Here is a 22,113-nt window from a genome sequence, read left to right on the forward strand (position 1 = left end):
TCTTTCTCCTGATAACGACGTCCTCCTGGGTAGTCCCCACCCGGAGATCCGAATGGGGGACTATTTTACCTCCGGAATATTTTACCCAAGAGGATGCCATCATCATTTAACCATACAGTAAAGCTGCATGCCCTCGGGAAAAATTACGGCTGTAGTTTCCCCTTGCTTTCAGCCATTCGCAGTACCAGCACAGCAACATTTTGGTTAGTGTTCCAAGGCCAGATCAGTCAATCATCCAGACTGTTGCCCCTGCAACTACTGAAAAGGCTGCTGCCCCTCTTCAGGAACCACACATTTGTCTGGCCTTTCAAGATATACCTATCCGTTGTGGTTGCACCTACGGTACGGCCATCTGTATGAGGCACGCAAGCCTCCCCACCAATGGCAAGGTCCATGGTTCATGGGGGGAGGTGACCTATCATATTGTCGAAAATAAGGGATTTTACAGTGCGAAATGTAATACAGGATGATGATAAGTTGAAAGCATAATCACTTTACGTAGATAACCTATAAAAGTGGTTGTTAATAATTATTGTTTCATGACAAAATGCTATGAAAATGTGTAAAAAGAACTGTTACAACCCTTCTGCATTGACATGGAATGTAGTTAAGCTAAACGTATTGAATCTAATTAAAGACTACAACAAATTTGATCCTGTGACAAAATGTGCCATTCTTTATTGTATCTCCTCTATCTCACCTATCAGTCCTACCTGGTAAGGTTCCAAGACTGATGAGCAATACCCAAGAATCAATCAGATAAGTGCCTTGTAAGGCACTTCTTTTGTGTATGAGTTACATTTCTTTAAGATTCTTCCTATGAATCTCAGTTTGGCATTTGCTCCTCTTACTATTTGTTGTATGTGATCATTCCACTGAAGGTTGCTCCAGATAGTTACTCATAAGTATTTTGTTGTAATACTGCTTCCAGAAATTTGTCATCAAAAGTGCATTTGTATATAAGTGGATTTGTTTTCCTGTGTATGCACAATCAGTTGTACATTAGTGGATTTCTTTTTCTACATATGCACAATATGTTACATTTATTTATGTTTAGGGTCATTGCCAGAGCCTGCACCATTAATGTATCCTCTGCAGGTCTTTCTGTGAACTGATACTGGCTTCTGGCATTGCTGATTTCTTACAGACAACCATATCATCTATGAACAGTCTTGAGGAGCTTCCAACACTATCTACTAGATCATTTCTGTACATTGTAAACAGTAACAGTACTGTCACACTTCTTTGGAGTACTCTGGAAATTATCTTTGCATCTGTCAATTTTATTTCATTAAGAGTGGCATGTTGAGTTGTGTCTGTAAGGAACTCTTGAATTCAGTGGTAAATCTGGTCTTATACATGGTGAACTCATATTTTATTTCAATAAACAACAGAGTAGGGTGGCGTCAAATGCCTTCATGAAGTCAAGGAACATGACATCAACCCAAATGCCACCGTCTACAGCACTATGGATCTCATGGAGAAACAGAGTGAACTGAGATTTGCAAGATCTCTGTTTGCCAAATCCATGACAATTTTTGTAGAGGAGATTTTCATTCTCCAAAAATGTTATAATTCTTGAATATAAAATATGTTACATAATTCTACAATAGATTGAGGATATGTGCCTATAGTTATGTGCATCTGTCCTATGACCCTTTATGCAAACAGGAATAACATGTGCTTTTTCCAGTCACTATGCACTCTTCATTGTTCCAGCAAACTATGTTAAATTGCTGCCAGAAGGGTAGCAAATTCTTTTGGATAATGTTTGTAGAATATTACAGGTATCTCACCTGGTTCTGATGCCTTTCCAGTACTAAGCAATTATAGTTGTTTTTCTATTCCATGATCAGTTATCTACCATTTTGACATTCATATGATGATTGAAAGGAGGGGCTGTATTATGATCGACCAAACTCTCTTAGGCTTTGTTATGTCAGCACTATAACACAACAAATATTCCGTGATAACCAAATTTATTTGACCTTCTGTCACTCAAAACAAAACTTAAGTTTGACTACACAACACTTCTCTTGCTGTAGTGCCAAGGAGAAAACAGAGTCACTAGTGGAGAATACAAGTCCAAACCACTGCCAACCAGTCGATACCGACGTGTCTCAAGTTTCCAGCCAGGGAGGCCACAGTACGGTTCGGTCATCATGAATCCAGCAGCTGGGTAGTAACACAGTCATCGGCGAAGATTGAATTGGTTAAACGGGCTCAGGGAGCTCGCTTAAATCTGCAGGTCTGGCCAATCAGAATGTTGGTAGATGGCACCTTTATACGGTTGCTCACTCTGGTGGCAAGGGCAGCGCCACCAGAGTAATCCGTATCGATAGTGGTATGTACGCTGCCCCTAACCTCGCGACGACGCATTCACTTGCACCAGTTGTTGACATTGTGTGCAGCACCAGTGGTACTCGCTGTGTGCCGAGCATGTTGTAGCACACTGCGCTGAGTTGATGGCTGCTGTGCGGCGGCCGATATGACAGGCTTTTAGTTAGATTGGATAAAAACTAGATTTATCTTTGTATTGGTCAATATGACATGTATTTATGTTCTTTAGTAATTACTATGGTATTGAGATTTATATTTTATGTATTCTATGTTTAATGAGTAAATTATCTCCACAAAGTAATTTTCAGACTGTTCATTCACAATAATGTCAGAAAAATCCATGTCTCTGGCACCAGTTTTGATAGCATGAGACTCTCAATCTATACCTGGCAAGTTGAAGCCATCCCCTTTTCTAACATCTTGATGAGGAAAGGTATTAATGACATTATGAAAGTTCTCTCTGAAGTGTTCTATCACTAGAGGTCCTGACTGAGACAGTCTATAAAAGCATCTGATTGCCATTTATGACTGACCTTTGATGCTTAACTCCACCCAGACTAGTTCACTTTCAGAATCCATGTTAACCTTGCTAGATATTATGTAATTCTTTACTGCAGCAAATATGCCACTACCACTGGTTACAACCTATTCTGATGATAAATATTCCAATCTGAACTTAGGATGTCGCTGCTGTTCCTTTCCGGTTTCAACAAGCTTTCTGTTCCTAACAATAATTCTGGAACATTTCCTTGGATGCTCCAGTAGTTTACTGTTATCATGGACTCAGCATCAGCACTGGAAAAAATGAAAGAAATTTTTACAATCTTTTCGTATTTAGTATCTAACTCATTGGCTTCAAACCAAAAACTGGATAACCTGAGGGAATCTTTACTCTGCTCCTTCAGTTCATTTATGTCCTAACCAGAATTGATGAAAGTTGTATCATCTGCATAAAGGACAGATTTGCATGGTATATTGCTGGGTATGTCATTTACAGATATTATGTACAGTAGTGGCCCAAGTGCTAGTCCTTGCGGAATGCCTCTAGTAAAATTCAGAAAGTGTGGCTTTTGAACATTGTAGCTTATGATTGGTTTCTTGTTACTGAGATAGGGTGTAATGAGGGAGCATTCATCTGCAGCTGTTCACACACTCGCCTTTCACATGGTGCAAGCCATGCCTTCCATGTCGGACTTCTGCACTGTGAATGTTGCATCGGACAATTCTAGAGCCTCATTTCCTAGTGCTTTGGTGCCATTCTGATCTGCTCCGACAGGCTGCTTGCTTGCACCTTACACAGTGCCGTTTGCGTCAACTGCGCCAGCCCAGCATCCATGTCATGTGAGTGATACAAGGGACTCATATATGGAACGAGCTGCACCTTCGTTGCCACCACCAGGCCGCTTACCGACCCTGCCCCCACTATCTGAGGACATCCCAGCAATGTGGTTTGCACTATTAGAGAACTTGTTTGAACTGCACTGCATCACTGACGACGATTCAGAATTCCTGTGCCTCATGACTCAAATGCATGGCCGCACAGACCTGATCTGCAACCTACTTCTGATGCCGCCGCTAACTTCAAAGTACGATTTCACAAATCAGACTTTCATCGATCACCTTTCACGTTCCCCACAAGAGGTTATTCTGTGAATACTGCACAAGGAACATCTCAGTGCCTGCACGCCATCTGAGCTTTGGCGCCAGCTGTGCCTCTCGAGCAGATAATGCCTGACGAAACCCTGTGGTCGGTGTGGTTATCAAACCTGCCTGCAGACCTCCAGGTTCATCTCCTCCCCCACGCCCTGGAATCCATCAGTTTGCATCTGCAGATGGCTGACCAGGTTTAGTCACTCACACACCAGTGCTACCAGCAGGAGATCACGCCACAGGTTGGCACTCCTACACTGGTACCTCTCCCAGCTGCAGGCAGCGGCAGGCTGTGCTCGGCCTCCCAGATTGCAGCACCACCTGGCACTCGGCATGCACACACTCTGCCCACTGAGCCATTGTATATTGCACCTGCAACTACTACCCTGCAGTACAAACCTGAACACATAGAGGATGATCGACCACCACCTCTTTTAACGTACCCTCACTGTCAGTACCACACCATATTTGGCGACTACACAAGGAAGTGCCGTCCCCCTAAGCAAGCATCCGAAAAGCCAATCATCCGATATGCGCCAAACCACACTACACTCCATTCGTACCTCTGTCCCATCGAATGGCTGCCTTTAGGTCAAAGACTGTTCTTTGAGCTGCAACTTCTTTGTGGACACTGTGGCTGATGTCTCAGTCATACCTAAATTGATGGTCACACGCCCCATCACATGCACACGCTCTCTCCTGTGAGCCGTGAACTCATTAATACTCAAGACTTGCGGCTCTGTCGAGCTTCAACTCTGCCTCTCTAAAGGAATCTCCTGCCCCTGGATTTTCCATGTGGTGGACATCACAGAACTAATCCTGGGAATTGACTTCTTATCATCTCTAAACGTCATTCGAGGTTCTCTGTTTCACCACACCTCTAACGCTCACATCCCATGTCACCGTGCTCCACCACCTGCTCCGAGTGTAAACGCCATTAACTGTTTAGTGCATCAGTGAGTGGCTCACGCAAGCAGGTCTTGTGCAACTGTGAATCGCGTCCTGGCAGAAAGTGCCAAGACATGTGCCCTCCTCTGTGAGAATGCAGTTTTGCAATATCGCATTGCACCCAACAGGACGAGCTTGTGCAATCACAGCCTACATCTTACATCTATTCACACCATTCAGCAGTGCCAACACCCGAGCCTGCATCTGCCACACCTTACAGCTCTGCTGACAACAGCACATAGGTTAGCAACACCATACCTATCTCATGAGACTCCAGTCGCAACCACACAGTGTTACCACCGCCTCCCCCACCCCCATCAAGTGTGTCCCATCTCTCACTTGTTTCACAAACTGACACACGCATGCCTCATGACAATCCAGCTGTCCGAGCTCTGACCACGCCTGTGCCGCCACGTGCGCGCCTGCCCAGTGTGTTGATAAACATTTCCCCCTCTTGAACCTCCTTGCAAGGCTTGCTCCATAGCTCCACGTGTGCCACCACTGAGCACGCCTCTCTCGCACACTACAGACAATAGTCAGCATCTATGCACACCACTCGTGCCCGCCTCATGCTCAGTACTCTCAAATTCCATCCGCACTAGCTGAACATAACAAAAATGTGACTTTTTCACTGCCATTCCCCTCTTGAGCAGACAACTACGCTGCTTCCAAGCCATGCGCCCCTAATAAATCAACTGACACCACATCCTGCCCGTGCGCAGTCATCGAACATTCAGTTTCCAACGTCATGAACGAAACTGTTCACCATATCATCACATCTGAGGGCCCACCTATTCGTCACAAGGCTCGTCGCCTTAACACACTCAAGTTACTCTCAGCTCGCCAGAAAATATAGGAACTTCTTGAGGTGGGAATTTTACATCCCTCCGAAAATAACTTGTTGTCACCCATACACCTCACTCCTAAACAGGATGGCTCCTTTCGTATGTGTGGCGATTACAGATGCTTGAACGCTAGAACTGTGCTGGTCAAATATCCTATATGAAACAGTTCCAACTTCACTCACCTACTTGTGGGTGCTACAATTTCCAGCATACTGGATTGCAAACACGCTTATCACCAAATCCCAGCTGTACCAAAAGACATTTCAAAAATGGCGATTAGCACCTCTTTCATGTTGTATGAGTACCAGTTCATGCTATTTGGGTTAAAAAATGCCACCCAGGTGTGGCAATGCATTATTGACTCTCTCTTACTCCAGTTTCACTTCTATTTAGTATATCTCAATGATATAATGATCTGCAGCAAATCTGCACAAGATCATGAACACCACATGATGATAGTAAAGGGCACTCCCTCATCAAATGGAATGGAGATCAGCACTGACAAACTGCAACTGTGCCAACAATCTGTCCAATTCTTGGGGTACACAGTCTCACCCGCCAGTATACACACCCCTGAACCTAAGGCGCAATCAATCTTATCCATGCCACTCACTACCACAAACAAAGAGCTCCTTAGGTTCCTGGGAATGATAAACTACTACTGTCGTCATTTGCCTGCAGCAGCCGACAAATAGGTAGAGGCACTGTGTTTACTTTCATCAGAGTAAGTAAGGACTTATAAAGTAAGTGTTGCATATGCTTTTGTAAACAGTCAATGCTTTAATTTTTCATCTTTTTCGTTTTTTGTCCTCATTTGCTCAATTTTATCTCTGTTTGAAATTAATTTTTTCCACCCTTTGCCAAACCTAAAATTTTGCTCCCTAGTCTTGCCTAGTGTTAGAAATGGCCCTGGCTGCAAGGATAACTTCTATCAATGTAATTCAGAAAAGCTGGTGCTGGAGGTAAGGATCTAGATGGCATGGGTTGTGTACCAGCATTTGACCTTGAACATATTGTACTCAGCAGCACGTTTCACCACTGGGTGGTACCGCACACTTGCTGTTGCCTCCCTCCAATTCATTCATTTTTGTGTGACAATAGACAATCAGTTCAGTATGATAAGTCTTCCTGACATGTTCTGTGTGCAAAGAATATCCATAAAAACTTCAATGTAAGGTCGGTGGAACTGCTATTAAATGGAATTAAAATATGTTAATTCAATAATTACAGACACAATTCAAAATGGAACAGGGACATAACAGAGGAATATGGAGCCAGATATAATTATGAGCTGTGTAATTAATATGTAGTGGTGGTGCTACAATACTAAATTTCACAAAGTATGAGGACAAATAGTGCATATAAATTTTTACCCTCTTAGTGTTGCATGTCATTAATATAAATGGCAACAATGAACAAAAACCAATATCATCATGAAAATTTCCCTAACGTAAATAACTGAATAATCTGCTGAGTAATGATTACTTACTTTTAAAAAAATTACACGTTTTTGCAGATCTGAGATGTAGCTACCTAGTAGTTTCACACTGGGATATGATGCTTTAATCCAGAGAGAAGGAACTCGATTCTCCACCAAGGAAAGGATGACATCTTCAAATGTAGACGTGAGGGATGATAAACCATTAACACAATCTAGAAGTGTATGAAGACTAGTTTTAATGGTGTTTAACAAAGTATTGAAACGTCCAACTTCTTGATTCAGTACTGAATTCATGGTTTCTTGATAGAGTGCTGGATACTTATCATATATATGTTTCTCATCAAATTTATCTGGTATCTGTAAAGCAAAGAAATTCATTAGCATTAATCAAGAACATATATATCTGAAAGTTATTTATTTAATATCAATGAATAAGAAACATGAACTAAAAATACAAATTATTGCACTGTTATTTCCTCAATAATTGTGATTTATCTGCATTTGGGTATATAGGTTGTTCATATAAAAATAAGGTGAAACTGGTTTGAATGACTTCATATACCTCTAGGTTAAAATACTTGAAAGTTATTTGTCATATTAAGTGTTAGTGGATGTTCCAGAACTCCCTTCAAAACATTTAGAGCTGTAATAAGAGGGTTTGTTTACATGAGATGTGTAAGTGATAAATACATGGAGTGTTTATACTGTGACATAAATGAAAACTATGAGTCTAAGAGCAGCAAATAGATGAGAAAAAGGTTGTCTCTGCAATGTTTCTGGATCTTTCAAAGGCTTTTGACACCATTGACCATGAAATGCTGATACAAAAATTAAGCAACTATGGCATTCGGGGGCAACCAGGTGAATGGATAAAATCATACTTGTGCCACTGCAAGCAGTATGTATCATTAGGAAACTCGTACCAATCAGAAACCAAATCCATCAAATATGGAGTGCCGCAGGGTTCGGTAATGGGGCCATTGTTATTTAATGTACACTCCTGGAAATTGAAATAAGAACACCGTGAATTCATGGTCCCAGGAAGGGGAAACTTTATTGACACATTCCTGGGGTCAGATGCATCACATGATCACACTGACAGAACCACAGGCACATAGACACAGGCAACAGAGCATGCACAATGTCGGCACTAGTACAGTGTATATCCACCTTTCGCAGCAATGCAGGCTGCTATTCTCCCATGGAGACGATCGTAGAGATGCTGGATGTAGTCCTGTGGAACAGCTTGCCATGCCATTTCCACCTGGCGCCTCAGTTGGACCAGCGTTCGTGCTGGACGTGCAGACCGCGTGAGACGACGCTTCATCCAGTCCCAAACATGCTCAATGGGGGACAGATCCGGAGATCTTGCTGGCCAGGGTAGTTGACTTACACCTTCTAGAGCACGTTGGGTGGCACGTGATACATGCGGACGTGCATTGCCCTGTTGGAACAGCAAGTTCCCTTGCCGGTCTAGGAATGGTAGAACGATGGGTTCGATGACGGTTTGGATGTACCGTGCACTATTCAGTGTCCCCTCGACGATCACCAGTGGTGTACGGCCAGTGTAGGAGATCGCTCCCCACACCATGATGCGGGTGTTGGCCCTGTGTGCCTCGGTCGTATGCAGTCCTGATTGTGGCGCTCACCTGCACGGCGCCAAACACGCATACGACCATCATTGGCACCAAGGCAGAAGCGACTCTCATCGCTGAAGACGACACGTCTCCATTCGTCCCTCCATTCACGCCTGTCGCGACACCACTGGAGGCGGGCTGCACGATGTTGGGGCGTGAGCGGAAGACGGCCTAACGGTGTGCGGGACTGTAGCCCAGCTTCATGGAGACGGTTGCGAATGGTCCTCGCCGATACCCCAGGAGCAACAGTGTCCCTAATTTGCTGGGAAGTGGCGGTGCGGTCTCCTACGGCACTGCGTAGGATCCTACGGTCTTGGCGTGCATCCGTGCGTCGCTGCGGTCCGGTCCCAGGTCGACGGGCACGTGCACCTTCTGCCAACCACTGGCGACAACATCGATGTACTGTGGAGACCTCACGCCCCACGTGTTGAGCAATTCGGCGGTACGTCCACCCGGCCTTCCGCATGCCCACTATACGCCCTCGCTCAAGGTCCGTCAACTGCACATACGGTTCACGTCCACGCTGTCGCGGCATGCTACCAGTGTTAAAGACTGCGATGGAGCTCCGTATGCCATGGCAAACTGGCTGACACTGACGGCGGCGGTGCACAAATGCTGCGCAGCTAGCGCCATTCGACGGCCAACACTGCGGTTCCTGGTGTGTCCGCTGTGCCGTGCGTGTGATCATTGCTTGTACAGCCCTCTCGCAGTGTCCGGAGCAAGTATGGTGGGCCTGACACACCGGTGTCAATGTGTTCTTTTTTCCATTTCCAGGAGTGTATTTGTTAATGATATAGGTGTTGAGGAGGAAGAAAAGAAAATATTGTATGCTGATGACATGACAATACTAAATAGTGACCAAAATATGGAACAGCTTGAGAGAAGAGCATACATATCTGCAAATGTCACAGCTCAATGGCTGTTGGAAAATGAACTGGTTATAAATCTAAAAAAGACTATGTATGCAGTGTTTAAAAACAAGGAAAAGGCTGTAGACATGGATTTAGAGGTTGATGGAACAAGGCTGGAAGAAGTAGAATCTGCTAGATTCTTAGGTATTCTTGTGGATAATGAACTGAAATGGAAAAAAACATATTAATAATGTCTGTAAGAAACTGAGCTCTGTCATATTCTTAATGATGCAACTATCACAGTATTCAGACAAGAACCTTCTGTGTACAGTGTATCATGGACTTTTCGAACCATACTTACAGTATGGAGTGACTGTGTGGGGCAACTCAAACAAACAAGAGACAAAACGAGTGTTCACATTACAAAAAAAAAAGCAATTCGAACCATTTTAAGAAGAAAGACCTCTGAAACATGCAGAAACTGTTTCAAGAATTTAGGTATCTTAACTTTTTCATTGTTGTATATATACAAAACAATAATGTACATCACAAAATGTAGTGAGGACTGGATCACAAATGCTAGTGTACACACGCACAATACAAGAAAGAAGAATGAAGTACGGAGCATACCCCACCGACTGGCAATGCTAGAAAAAGGACCCCAGTACTCTGGTATAAGACTACTAAGAAGTCTGCCCAAAACCCTGCAAGATAGTGTACTTCACAATGACTTTGCAAAGAAACTTAAAGACTAACTCATTGAAAAAGAGTTTTACAGTGTTGCAGAATACTTATGCCATTAAATTTGTATATATTGTTACTCATTATCAGTGATGTAAAAATGTAAGCTAAAGGTGTAGGAAAATAAGTGATAAAGAATTTTAATACTTTGACATGTCCTATATTACACGTACGTACATTTACTGTACACAATGTAATCTTACAGGATCAAATAAAATTCAATTCAATTCAATTCAATTCAATTCAATTCAACCAACAAGTGTTTCAGTGAAGATGGTTTATAGTCATAATATTATCCAAGATTCCATTTGCTTTCTCTAATAGAAGTCCTGGTGTTTTATCAGTGATGATAATGTTACTGTTATCAACAAAGAGAACTTTTCCTCCATGTCTTATAATACCTCAAAAAGTCATTATATAATGGTTGATTATAATTAGAGTTCCAGTTTAAAAATGCTGTAAAAAATGAACCACTGCTTTGAATGACATCAAATTTGAATGGAATATTATCAAAGAAGGGGGAAATGTTATCAAAAAATGTTTTACAACTAGCTGGCACTGTAAGTGACAGAATATGCAAAATAAAAGACAAGCGATATGCAGCTGTGCCTCAGAGTGTGGATCATGCACTGCTGGTAAGGCTCTTTTAATAGAATGGTGCCTGTGTGCTAGCAACTCTGCAGAAATTCTACACATGGATACAGAAAAAGGCATTGCTCCAATGTTTGCCAAAGGCCTGGAGAAACTGATATTAAAATTTGGAAGATAGGTTTCTTTAAAGTGCAGTGTTCCAGAGCATGGAAAACAGGTGATTGAACATCAGTAGGAGATGTGATGACAGCATTACAGTAGGTTTTGAGTGGAAGTGTGCAAACATGCATTGCATGGGGAATTACCCCAACTTTGGATATGCCTGTGAGCAAAGTGCATAAAATTCTACAAAACATCCTGCATTGATATCCACGCAAAATTTCCCATGTTCAGGAATTGCTGCATGCTAACCTGCCAGTAAGACAAACGTCTGTTCTAAAGTGTCTTGCTCGCATGGAAGCAGACTATGAATGGCAATGGAACATTCCATAGAGAGACGAAGCCCATTTTGATCTCCAAGGACATGTCAATACCCAGAACTGCAGAATACAGTATGGCCAATGGAAAATCCACTTGCACATCAACTGTTGTTGCTTTATTCTGTGAAGATAATTGTGTGGTGTGGGTTGACAACCCTGTTTGTAATTGGGCAGTATTTTTTCGAGGAGATGGGTCCTGTGGGTTCTGTTACCTGTATCATCACTGGCAAATGCTATGAGACTCTTTTGCATACAAATCTCATCCAGACGCTTCAGTACTGTGAATGTGTTTTGTTTTCATAACACTTACACCTTTTTTGATAATATTCTCTTCAAATTTAACATCATTCTGGACAGTGGTTCTTTTGTTACAGTGTTATGAAAATGGAACTTCAATTACACACACCAAAAAAAGTTGTGCATCACCTCAGTTCCAAGAGTTTAAGAACCTGTACAGAAAACTGGAATAGAGGTCAACATAAACATCATGTCCACCCTTTTTATTGCTTATGAAAACCACACATTGCATGTTGTACCACCATACAGCAAGACCTTCAGAGGTGGTGGTCCTGATTGCTGCACACACTGGTACTTTTAATACCCAGTAGCATCTTCTCTTGCATTGATGCATGCCTGTATTCATTGTGGCATACTACCCACAAGTTCATCAAGCCACTGTTGGTCCAGATTGTCCTACTCCTCAACGGCAATTCAGCATAGATCGCTCAGAGTGATTGGTGGGTCATCCATAAACAGCTATTTTCAATCTACCCCAGGCATGTTTGATAGGGTTCATGTCTGGAGAACATGCTGGCCACTCTAATCAAGCGATGTCATTATCCTGAAGGAAGTCATTCACAAGATGTGCACAATGGGGGCGTGAATTTTTGTACATGAAGATGAATGCCTCTCCAGTATGATGCTGATATGGTTGCACTATCAGTCAGAGGATGGCATTCATGTATTGTACAGCCATTACAGTGCCTTCCATGACCACCAGCAGCATACATCCACCCCACATAATGCCACCCCAAAACAGCAGGGAACCTCCACCTTGCTGCACTCGCTGGATAGTTTGTATAAGGCATTCAGTCTGGTTGAAGGCATATGTGACACTTATTGATGAAGTGAACATGATGCCAATCCTGAGCTGTCCTTTTGGCATGTTATCGGGCCCATCTGTACTGCACTGCATGGTGTCGTGGTTGCAAAGATGGACCTCACGATGGACGTCAGGAGTGAAGTTGTGCATCATGCAGCCTATTTCCCACAGTTTGAGTCATGACACAATGTCCTGTGGCTGCACGAAAAACATTATTCAACATGGCGGCTTTGCTGTCAGGTTTCCTCCGAGCCACAATCCGTATGTAGCAGTCATCCACTGCAGTAGTAGCCCTTGGGCGGCCTGAGCAAGGCATGTCATTGACAGTTTCTGTCTCTCTGTATCTCCTCCATGTCCAAACAACATCATGTTGGTTCACTCCAAGATATCTGGACACTTCCCTTGTTGAGAATCACCCCTTCCTGGCACAAAGTAACAATGCAGATGTGATCAAACTTCAGTATTGACTGTCTAGGCATGGTTGAACTACAGACAACACGAGCCGTGTACATCCTTCCTGGTGGAATGACTGGAACTGATTGGCTGTTGGATCCCCTCCATCTAATAAGTGCTGCTCATAGATAGTTGTTTACATCTTTGGGTGGTTTGAACTGTCTGTACTGAATTACTCAGTTACACTTACAAAATGACCTATACGGAGGCTTCCTATATGTTTGGTGTCATGAATCATTTGGTCATTATCTTTAATTACTAAATCATTTTGTTCCCCAACAAACACTCCTAAAAATGGCTTCTAACTGTGCTCCATACTCTTTTGATTTTATTTTCAAAATTATTAAACTCTGAAATGAGAGGCATACCTTTAATTTTTAAATAACTCTTCTCATTAAAGAAAAACATTTTACATAAAATGTACATCTTTCTTGATACTTTAATCCATTTTGTTATAGTAAAGCATTAAATTTAGGATTTACATTTACTGCCTCATACATCTCTATCCAGCAGCTCTATCCAGCTGATGGCTTGCAGATTCCTTCGAAAGATGTCTATTGTGAGACCATTACTAGTCTAATTGCTTTTCTAACACAGTGCGAATTTTGTCAGACATAGGGGATATAAAAATGAAAAAGCTGGCATACTATGCTTACTTTCATTCCATAATGTCATATGGGATTATTTTTTGGGGTAATTCATCAAGCCAAGCTAAAGTTTTCCGGGCACAAAAACGTGCAGTGAGAGTTATATGTGGTGTGAACTCAAGAACATCCTGCAGAAGCCTGTTTAGGGAACTAGGGATACTAACTACTGCTTCCCAATATATTTATTCCTTAATGAAATTTGTCATTAAAAATATATCACTTTTTCAAACCAACAGCTCAATTCATGGAATCAATACTAGAAATAAGAATAATCTTCACAAGGATTTAAAGTCACTTAGTCTTGTACAAAAAGGTGTGCATTATTCAGGAACACACATTTTCAATAACTTGCCAGCAGCCATAAAAAGCTTAACAACCAATGAAATTCAGTTTAAGAGAAGCCTAAAGGATTTATTGGTGGCCAACTCCTTCTACTCCATTGATGAATTTCTTAGTAAAACCAACTGATTTGTATATAAGTACAACATAACTTCTGCACAATTTCAGTGCAGTAATGTGTTCATTGAAAATTTGTGTGTGTGTGTGTGTGTGTGTGTGTGTGTGTGTGTGTGTGTGTAATCTAACTTCTGCACCATTTCAGTGCAGTAATGTGTTCATTGTAAATAAGTATTACAGTAGTTGTATTACCTCATAAATAAATAAAAAACTTTTTTATTTTAAATTCAGTGCATTAGTATTTGTAGAATGACTCTTAGTGTTCATTAAAAAATGACGATCATTCCACTTGGGACCTGTGGAATGGTACATTAGCTTATTTGTTTTAGTTGTAAATATTTGTCATGTATTGTTGTTTTTCTGACATGTTCCACATCCTGGAGGACCTCATCACTACGGATCAATTGGAATGAAAGTAAATCAAATCAAATCAAATCAAACTTATAGTTGTTGCATTGTCCTCAGTTGCCAGAGACACTGGTCATGTATGTGTATGCTTGCCATCTGGCCGAAAGTTCATATATTTAGCAGTATTTTTGTTGTGACTGTCTGCAGCTCAGTGACTCCTCTATATGGTGAGTAGCTATCTATCTTTTTCGTAACATTGTAATTATTCCATTTGTGATTATTTTTCACATGCATGACATCTCCTCCTTTCTCCATATGCTTCTACTGTAGGAAGTTTCTAATTTATAATATTCAGAATTTAAAATTTCCGTTCCTGTACTTAAGTAGTGCTCATATAGGCAAGGAAAGAATGTCAAGTAAATATCCATTTACTATTAGGCCATATTATTTGGTTGGTTGTATCCACAGTCCTACAATATTTTTGAAATGACTAAATTTTCTATCTGAATTGTAATTTTTGCCATTTCGCCATTCTCAAGTGACAGCTCCTTATGAAGTTCATCAATGCATAATTGACATGAGGACAGAGTACTCTTAAAAGGAACAGTGTGTATTTACACACTTCACAGTGAGCTGTCATTTGAGGATTGCATAACAGGTGTAAATCATGATTGTGAATAAATTCATTTATTGATGGTACTGATGGAAAATGTTGTCATTTACACTTATTGTTTTACTTAGCCAGTGGTGGCATTGATGGCCAAAATCAACATTGACAGCCAAATAGTATTAGAAACAATGAGAAAAATGATTGTCTTTGTCTTTCCAACTGTTGTCTTCTCTCATGTGCTCTGGACTCAAGTTTTCTCTTACAAGGGAACCTCCCCATCGCACCCCCCTCAGATTTAGTTATAAGGTGGCACAGTGGATAGATTAATCGAGAAAACAGGAAGAAGTTGTGTGGAACTATGAAAAAAATAAGCAAAATATACAAAGTGAGTAGTCCATGCACAACATATGCAACATAAATGTGACTGTCGGCTCAGGAACGCCATGGTCTCGTGGTTAGCGTGAGCAGCTGCAGAACGAGAGGTCCTTGGTTCGAGTCTTCCCTCGAGTGAAAAGTTTAATTTTTTATTTTCTGACAATTATCAAAGTTCAGGCACCTACACAAAATCAACTTCGCTCTCCAAAATTTCAGGACATGTTGAGATTTGCTTGGACATATGCAGGATTTGACAGTCTACACGCAGGAAAATTTGAAAACATTAAAAACATATGTTTTGACAGAGTACAGGGAAAACTGTGCGACTGTGAAACTGTTGCATTAATTTGTTTCAGTTTATGTGACAAACTCTTATGTTTTCATCACTTTTTTGGGAGTGATTATCACATCCACAAGAAAACCTAAATCGGGCAAGGTAGAAGAATCTTTTTACCCATTCGCCAAGTGTACAAGTTAGGTGGGTCGACAACATTTTCCTGTCATGTGACGCACATGCCGTCACCAGTCTCATATCGAATATATCAGACGTGTTTTCCTGTGGAGGAATCGGTTGACCTATGACCTTGCGATCAAATGTTTTCAGTTCCCATTGGAGAGGCACATCCTTTCGTCTACTCATCGCACGGTTTTGCGGTGCGGTCGCAAAACACAGACAGTAAAAACTTATTATAGTGAACAGAGACGTCAATGAAAGGACAGATCATAACTTTGCGAAAATAAAGAAAGTAAATTTTTCACTCGAGGGAAGACTTGAACCAAGGACCTCTCATTCCGCAGCTACTCACGCTAACCACGGGACCACGGCGCTCCTGAACTCACACTGTCCTTGATGTTGCTTATCTTGCACATGGACTACTCACTTTGTATATTTTACTTATTTTTTTCATAGTTCCACACAACTTCTTCCTGTTTTCTCGATTGATCTGTGTTCAGTTTTTCAAGGCCTATCCACTGTGCCAGCTTATAACTAAATCTGAGGGGGGTGCGATGGGAAGGTTCCCTTGTTAGTATTGTGTATGTACTAATTGCATTCATATAAATGAAGTGTCTAATTCATGGCAACAGTATCCAAAGATTATTCCATGTACTCACCACTATCAAATTATGACAAGTTAAATTGCAGCTGCTCAACTAATTGAAGAGGTATTATGAGGTATCGAAAGCAAGGAACATGTGACAGGTGTATACCTAGACCTGGAAAAAGCCTTTGTGTAAATGTTGACATCCTATTAAACAAGCTATGGAACATGGGCATTAGAGGCATTGCTTATGACCTAATAAAGTGTTACATGAACAATGGAAAACAGTTTGTTCTCCTTAAAATGGAAAGTGGTGTCTACAAATCAGAGATCACTTACATAAAATATGGCTTGCCCCAGGTCTCTGTGTTGGGCCCCCTTCTGTTCTTGATCTATGTAAATGATATTAAATACTGTACTATAAATTTCAAAATTGTTCTGTATGCCGATGACATGTCCGTTGTGTGTAAAAAGGTATCATGTAATGAACTAGAGGCCGAGTGTAATAATGTGACAAAAGAAATTGTTCAGTTTTGTAATGAAAGCCACTTAAATGTAAGCACCAGTAAAACATGTTTGATGGAGTTTAACAAAGGAATTTTGAACAATGTAATTAAATTATAACTTGGCAAAGAATTGGTAAAGAAAGGGTCTAGTGTAAAATTTCTTGGCCTAACAATCCAAAGCAACCTGAAATGGGACACATTTATTGACTCCCTAGCAACTAAGTTGTCAAAAAATATTTTTGCAATCAGTACTATTAGCAAGTTCTGTAAAGACACTGTAGTCCTAAAGACTGCATACCATGCTCTTTTCTCCTCTCACTTGAAATACGCTACTGGAATTTGGGGGGCAACAACCAAAGTTAATCTAGATAAGCTACTCATTCTTCAAAAAAGGGGTGTGAGAATAATCTGTGGAGCAAAATATAGGGAATCTTGTCGCAACTTGTTTCCAAAAACAGGGGTGTTAACTGTTATAAACACATGCATCCTAAAAGGCATATTGTTTGTGAAAAGGCTGCACTGAAACACTTATTCGGATTTCCAGCAGTACAATACTAGAAATAAAGAAAGATTTTACGTCAGCAGACAGAAAAGCACTTTACGAAAAGGGGCCTCAGTACGCAGGTATAAAATTAGCTAATGCACTGCCTAGTGCAGTCATGACTTTTCCTACAATTAAACTGAAACATCAGCTTAAGAAATTTTTAGTAAATCACCCTTTCTACACATTAGAAGAGTACCATAATTATATGAAGAACAGCAAATGCTTTGTGAAATTATGTAAATAAAAATCAGTAAACATCTTACGGTAATTTTGTTGTAAATTAATGATGTATTCAGAAGAGTGTGTCTTGTGTATTGTACAAATAACTGCAATCATTACTGTTTCTTTGTACATGTGTAGGGTACCATTCGATGTTGAATAAAGCTATTATTATTACTATAAAATAACAAAATTATTAACTTTCTTCCTCAAGCCCCTCATATACTGGTCCTGGTAGTAAATATACTTCCCAATTTCTCTATTACTGTCTTTCCACAACCTATGAATGTGGAGGTCATGCTTCATGTATTCACATACCCAGATAGCATAATTCAGACAACTTCAGTGTTAGCTTTCACCACAGCCCCTCCTACAGACTTAACTGCTGCAACTGGAAGAGGTATTTGGGATAAGTGGACATACAAAACATCAGATTAAGAGAGACCTTTGAGAGAAATTGTCAGAAGAACTAAAGGAAGACCAAGAAGAAATAAATATAAAGTCTATGGCCTTTCTACTATATGTGGGGAATATATCTTCAAAAATTGCCAAAATAATGAAGACACATAAAGTGGGTATGATCGTCCACCCACAGCCAAGATAGTAGCACTTCTGGGATCTGTAAAACGTGATCTGTTATTATGAAAGGTGGGTATTTAATGAAATTAACTCTTGGTGTGGTGAAAATTACATCAGACAAACAGTTCACACCGTACAATAACTGTCTACAAATATCAGAGACATACCCACTTTCTACATCCCAACAAATCATTGCTTAGCACTGTATTTCTGCTGGCTGTTAGTTACTTAGTTAGCTAGTTTCATCTTCCATGAATCATGCTTCACATTTCAAATTAATTTATAAATATGACTACATGTTGACCATTTGTAAGTTTTATTTTGTTTTTTAGATATGCAGATGTGAGTCAATAATTCCTGCCAATCACCTTTTATAGATTACAATAATGGAAATTATTCTATGGAACAGATGGAGTTGTCAAGGAGAAACTTTTTAATTTTATCTTCAAATTTCACTTTGCTCTGTCTGAGACAATTTGTGTCACTAGGTAGGTGACTAAAATTTTTATGACAGCATTGTGCACCCCTTTTTGTGTTAAAGATAACCTTAATGTGGAGTAATGAATTTTTTTTTCGTTCTGTTGCTGTAGTTATGAACATCATTGTTTCTTCTGAACTGTAGTGTATTGTTTACAACAAACTTCATGAGGGTATAAATATACTGTGAGGCAGTAGTCAGAACGCACAACTCCTTAAACAGATGTCTACAAGATGATTAAGGGTGAGCACCACGTATTATCCTTACAGCACATTTTTGAGCAATGAAAACTTTTTTCTTAAAAATGAGTTACAATAGAACTTTATTCAATATGACATTATTGAATGACAATAAGCAAAATATGTCAACATACTGATTTGTCTGTCCCCAACATTTGCAATGATTCCAAGTGCAAATTTGGCTGAACTAAGTTGTTACTTACCATATAATAGCGATGCTGAGTCACAGATAGTCACAATAAAAAGACTGTCAGAAAATAAGCTTTTGGCCAACAAAGCTTTAGCATATTCCATCCTGGATTTTCCATAGTTTAATGTGGTTTGAACTAAGCTGTTTTAGGAGTTTGAAAGAGTGTTATTTCCAGTATAAATTCTCATCAATATAAACACCTAATAATTTTGGAGTTTCCAACCTATTTATAATTTTCTCACCATGCATTATGTTAATCATTGGTGCAGTACTCCTAGCTGGTCAGAACTGAACATGTTGCCTTTTTAAAATGGAGGGTGTGAACATTTGTCAAAAATCAGTCAGTGTTACTTTTGAGAACATTGTTTACCATTTCTTTTGTTTCTGTATGTACACTTGGATTGATTAGAGTACTAGTTTCCTCTCCAAAAAGAACTTGTATATTAGATGTAAGATTGTTTCCATGGATTATGGGGAAAGGCAAGATACTTGTGACAGACTCGTCCTCTTGGTGAAAGGAAGCTGTAGAAATACAATTAACAAACAATTTGCTCAACTGAAATGAGGGTTTCCAAATGAACAGATCATGGATAGCACTCATTTCATGCCTGCACTTTAAAAGGAATTATTGTTATGTGTCTTTGCTGCCTGGATACCAATGTATGTCATTTATTTTAATAATTTCTGTGTTTTATTCTCAGATACATAAAGTTTTATCAGGATTCAGGCACCCTGTTTTGAAAGAAGTCAAAATAACAGAATAGCCTCACAGAATGTTTAAATATGCACAAAAAAATAAGGATAGCATATTTCATCTTTTTTATGAGTGTAGCAATCTATATCAACCTGTCACTCAGTTGCTCCATTAATAGGTTGGACCTGAAGTACTTGTGATCAACAGAATTTTGAAGCTACTGGTATAGTCATTGATAGTTGTAAGCTAGTAATAATATCCTTTAATAGGTCATCTAAGGGTATATCACCTTTGTGTTTCTAGAAAACTCGACATGCTGTTATAAGTAGTTAGAGAGACAAAATAGTATTTGAATTTATAATTGATAATGATCACAATATGTTAAGTAAAGAAAGATTAAAGGAAGATAATATTAGGCCTAATGAAGAGTTAGAGTTTGAGAGTAGTAATGAGGAAGAGGACCATGCATTACAAATTTTGGTGATAAGAATCTCAGTAAATTAGCTTACTATGCCTACTTTCATTCACTGCTTTCGTATGGCATCATACTGGGGTAATTCATCGTTGAGGAGAAAAGTATTCATTGCTCAAAAACGTGTAATCAGACTAATTGCTGGAGCCCACCCACGGTCATCCTGCAGACATCTATTAAAGGATCTAGGGATCCTCACGGTAACCTCACAGTATATATATTCACTTATGAAATTTGTTGTTAATAATCCAACCCGGTTCAAAAGTAATAGCAGTGTGCATAGCTATAACACCAGGAGAAAGGATGATCTTCACTATGCAGGGTTAAATCTGACTTTGGCACAGAAAGGGGTAAATTATGCTGCCACAAAATTCTTTGGTCACCTACCAAACAGCATCAAAAGCCTGACAGATAGCCAACTAACATTTAAAAATAAATTAAAAGAATTTATAGATGACAACTCCTTCTACTCATTGGCTGAAGTTTTAGATATAAATTAAGGGGAAAAAAACTTAAACATTAGTGTCATGCAATATTTTGTGTAATTTAATATCTTGTACAGACATCTTTTATTAACCTGACATGCTCCACATCATTACGAAGTGTCGTATTCATGATCTATAGAACAAGTATTAATATAATCTAATCTAATCTCATGCTATCAGTCATTTGACCATGTCTGATAATTATTTTGGTAAGCAGGATGATAGTTTTTCCAGGGAAAGGATTAATGAGGATTTGTTGTATAAAGAAGATCTCATGGTAAGTAAAACTGAATTGTGTGGCATCCTATAGTAACAGCAAGTGTACAAGGGATACATGATAAGTGTTTACTGGGTAGTGGTAGTGATTTGAATGTCATATCACAGGCATTTTTTGAATCTATTAAGTACACAGGGGGTATAGTAGTGATGCATGTTTCTGTAATAAACATTATTGGTGCTACTGGTAAGCTATCAAAAAGTGTGAAACAAGACATACTATTAACTGTGGAATTGGCAGGACAGCTGTTGGAGAGAAATTTCTTGGTAATTCAAAATCTCAGCATTCATGTAATATTTGGGACTAATTTCTTGTGCAAATGGTGTGTAAATATTGATTTTGCTAGTGGTAAGTTTAGTTTTAATTGCAACAGAAGTAGGCATGGAGTATCATTTCTGGAAGGTATGGACAAGTGTGTGCAAACTGAAATAGATTTGCCATTAAGAGTTTTGACCACAGAGGAGGTTACTGAGGAAGAAGAGAAGGAGAGAGTAAGGTTGGAAATAATAAAGGGAGTTTTAATTGTAATTTCTATAAACATCAAACAATGTGCAGTTTCAGTTCCTGTTATTGTGAGGATATACACTACTGGACATGAAAATTGCTGCACCATGAAGATGACATGCTACAGACGCGAAATTTAACTGACAGGAAGAAGATGCTGTGATATGTAAACGATTAGCTTTTCAGAGCATTCACACAAGGTTGGCACAGGTGGCGACACCTACAATGTCCTGACATGAGGAAAGTTTCCAACCTAATTCTCATACACAAACAGCAGTTGACCGGCGTTGCCTGGTAAAATGTTGTTGTGATGCCTCGTGTAAGGAGAAGAAATGCGTACCATCACGTTCCGGACTTTGATAATGGTCGGAT

General features: G+C 39.9%; 1 protein-coding gene across 1 annotated transcript in view; it reads right to left on the minus strand.

Moving 5' to 3' along the window:
* LOC126249484 (dynein axonemal heavy chain 7-like) overlaps nucleotides 1-22,113 on the minus strand; it is a 1,193,512-nt gene that overhangs the window by 28,168 nt on the left and 1,143,231 nt on the right. Inside the window, exon 55 of the mRNA XM_049951137.1 lies at nucleotides 7,273-7,581. Within this exon, the coding sequence (XP_049807094.1) occupies nucleotides 7,273-7,581 (309 nt within the window). The remainder of the gene's footprint in view (nucleotides 1-7,272; nucleotides 7,582-22,113) is intronic.

Source organism: Schistocerca nitens, chromosome 3, assembly GCF_023898315.1.
Source record: "Schistocerca nitens isolate TAMUIC-IGC-003100 chromosome 3, iqSchNite1.1, whole genome shotgun sequence".
Classification (NCBI taxonomy): Eukaryota; Metazoa; Arthropoda; class Insecta; order Orthoptera; family Acrididae; genus Schistocerca; species Schistocerca nitens.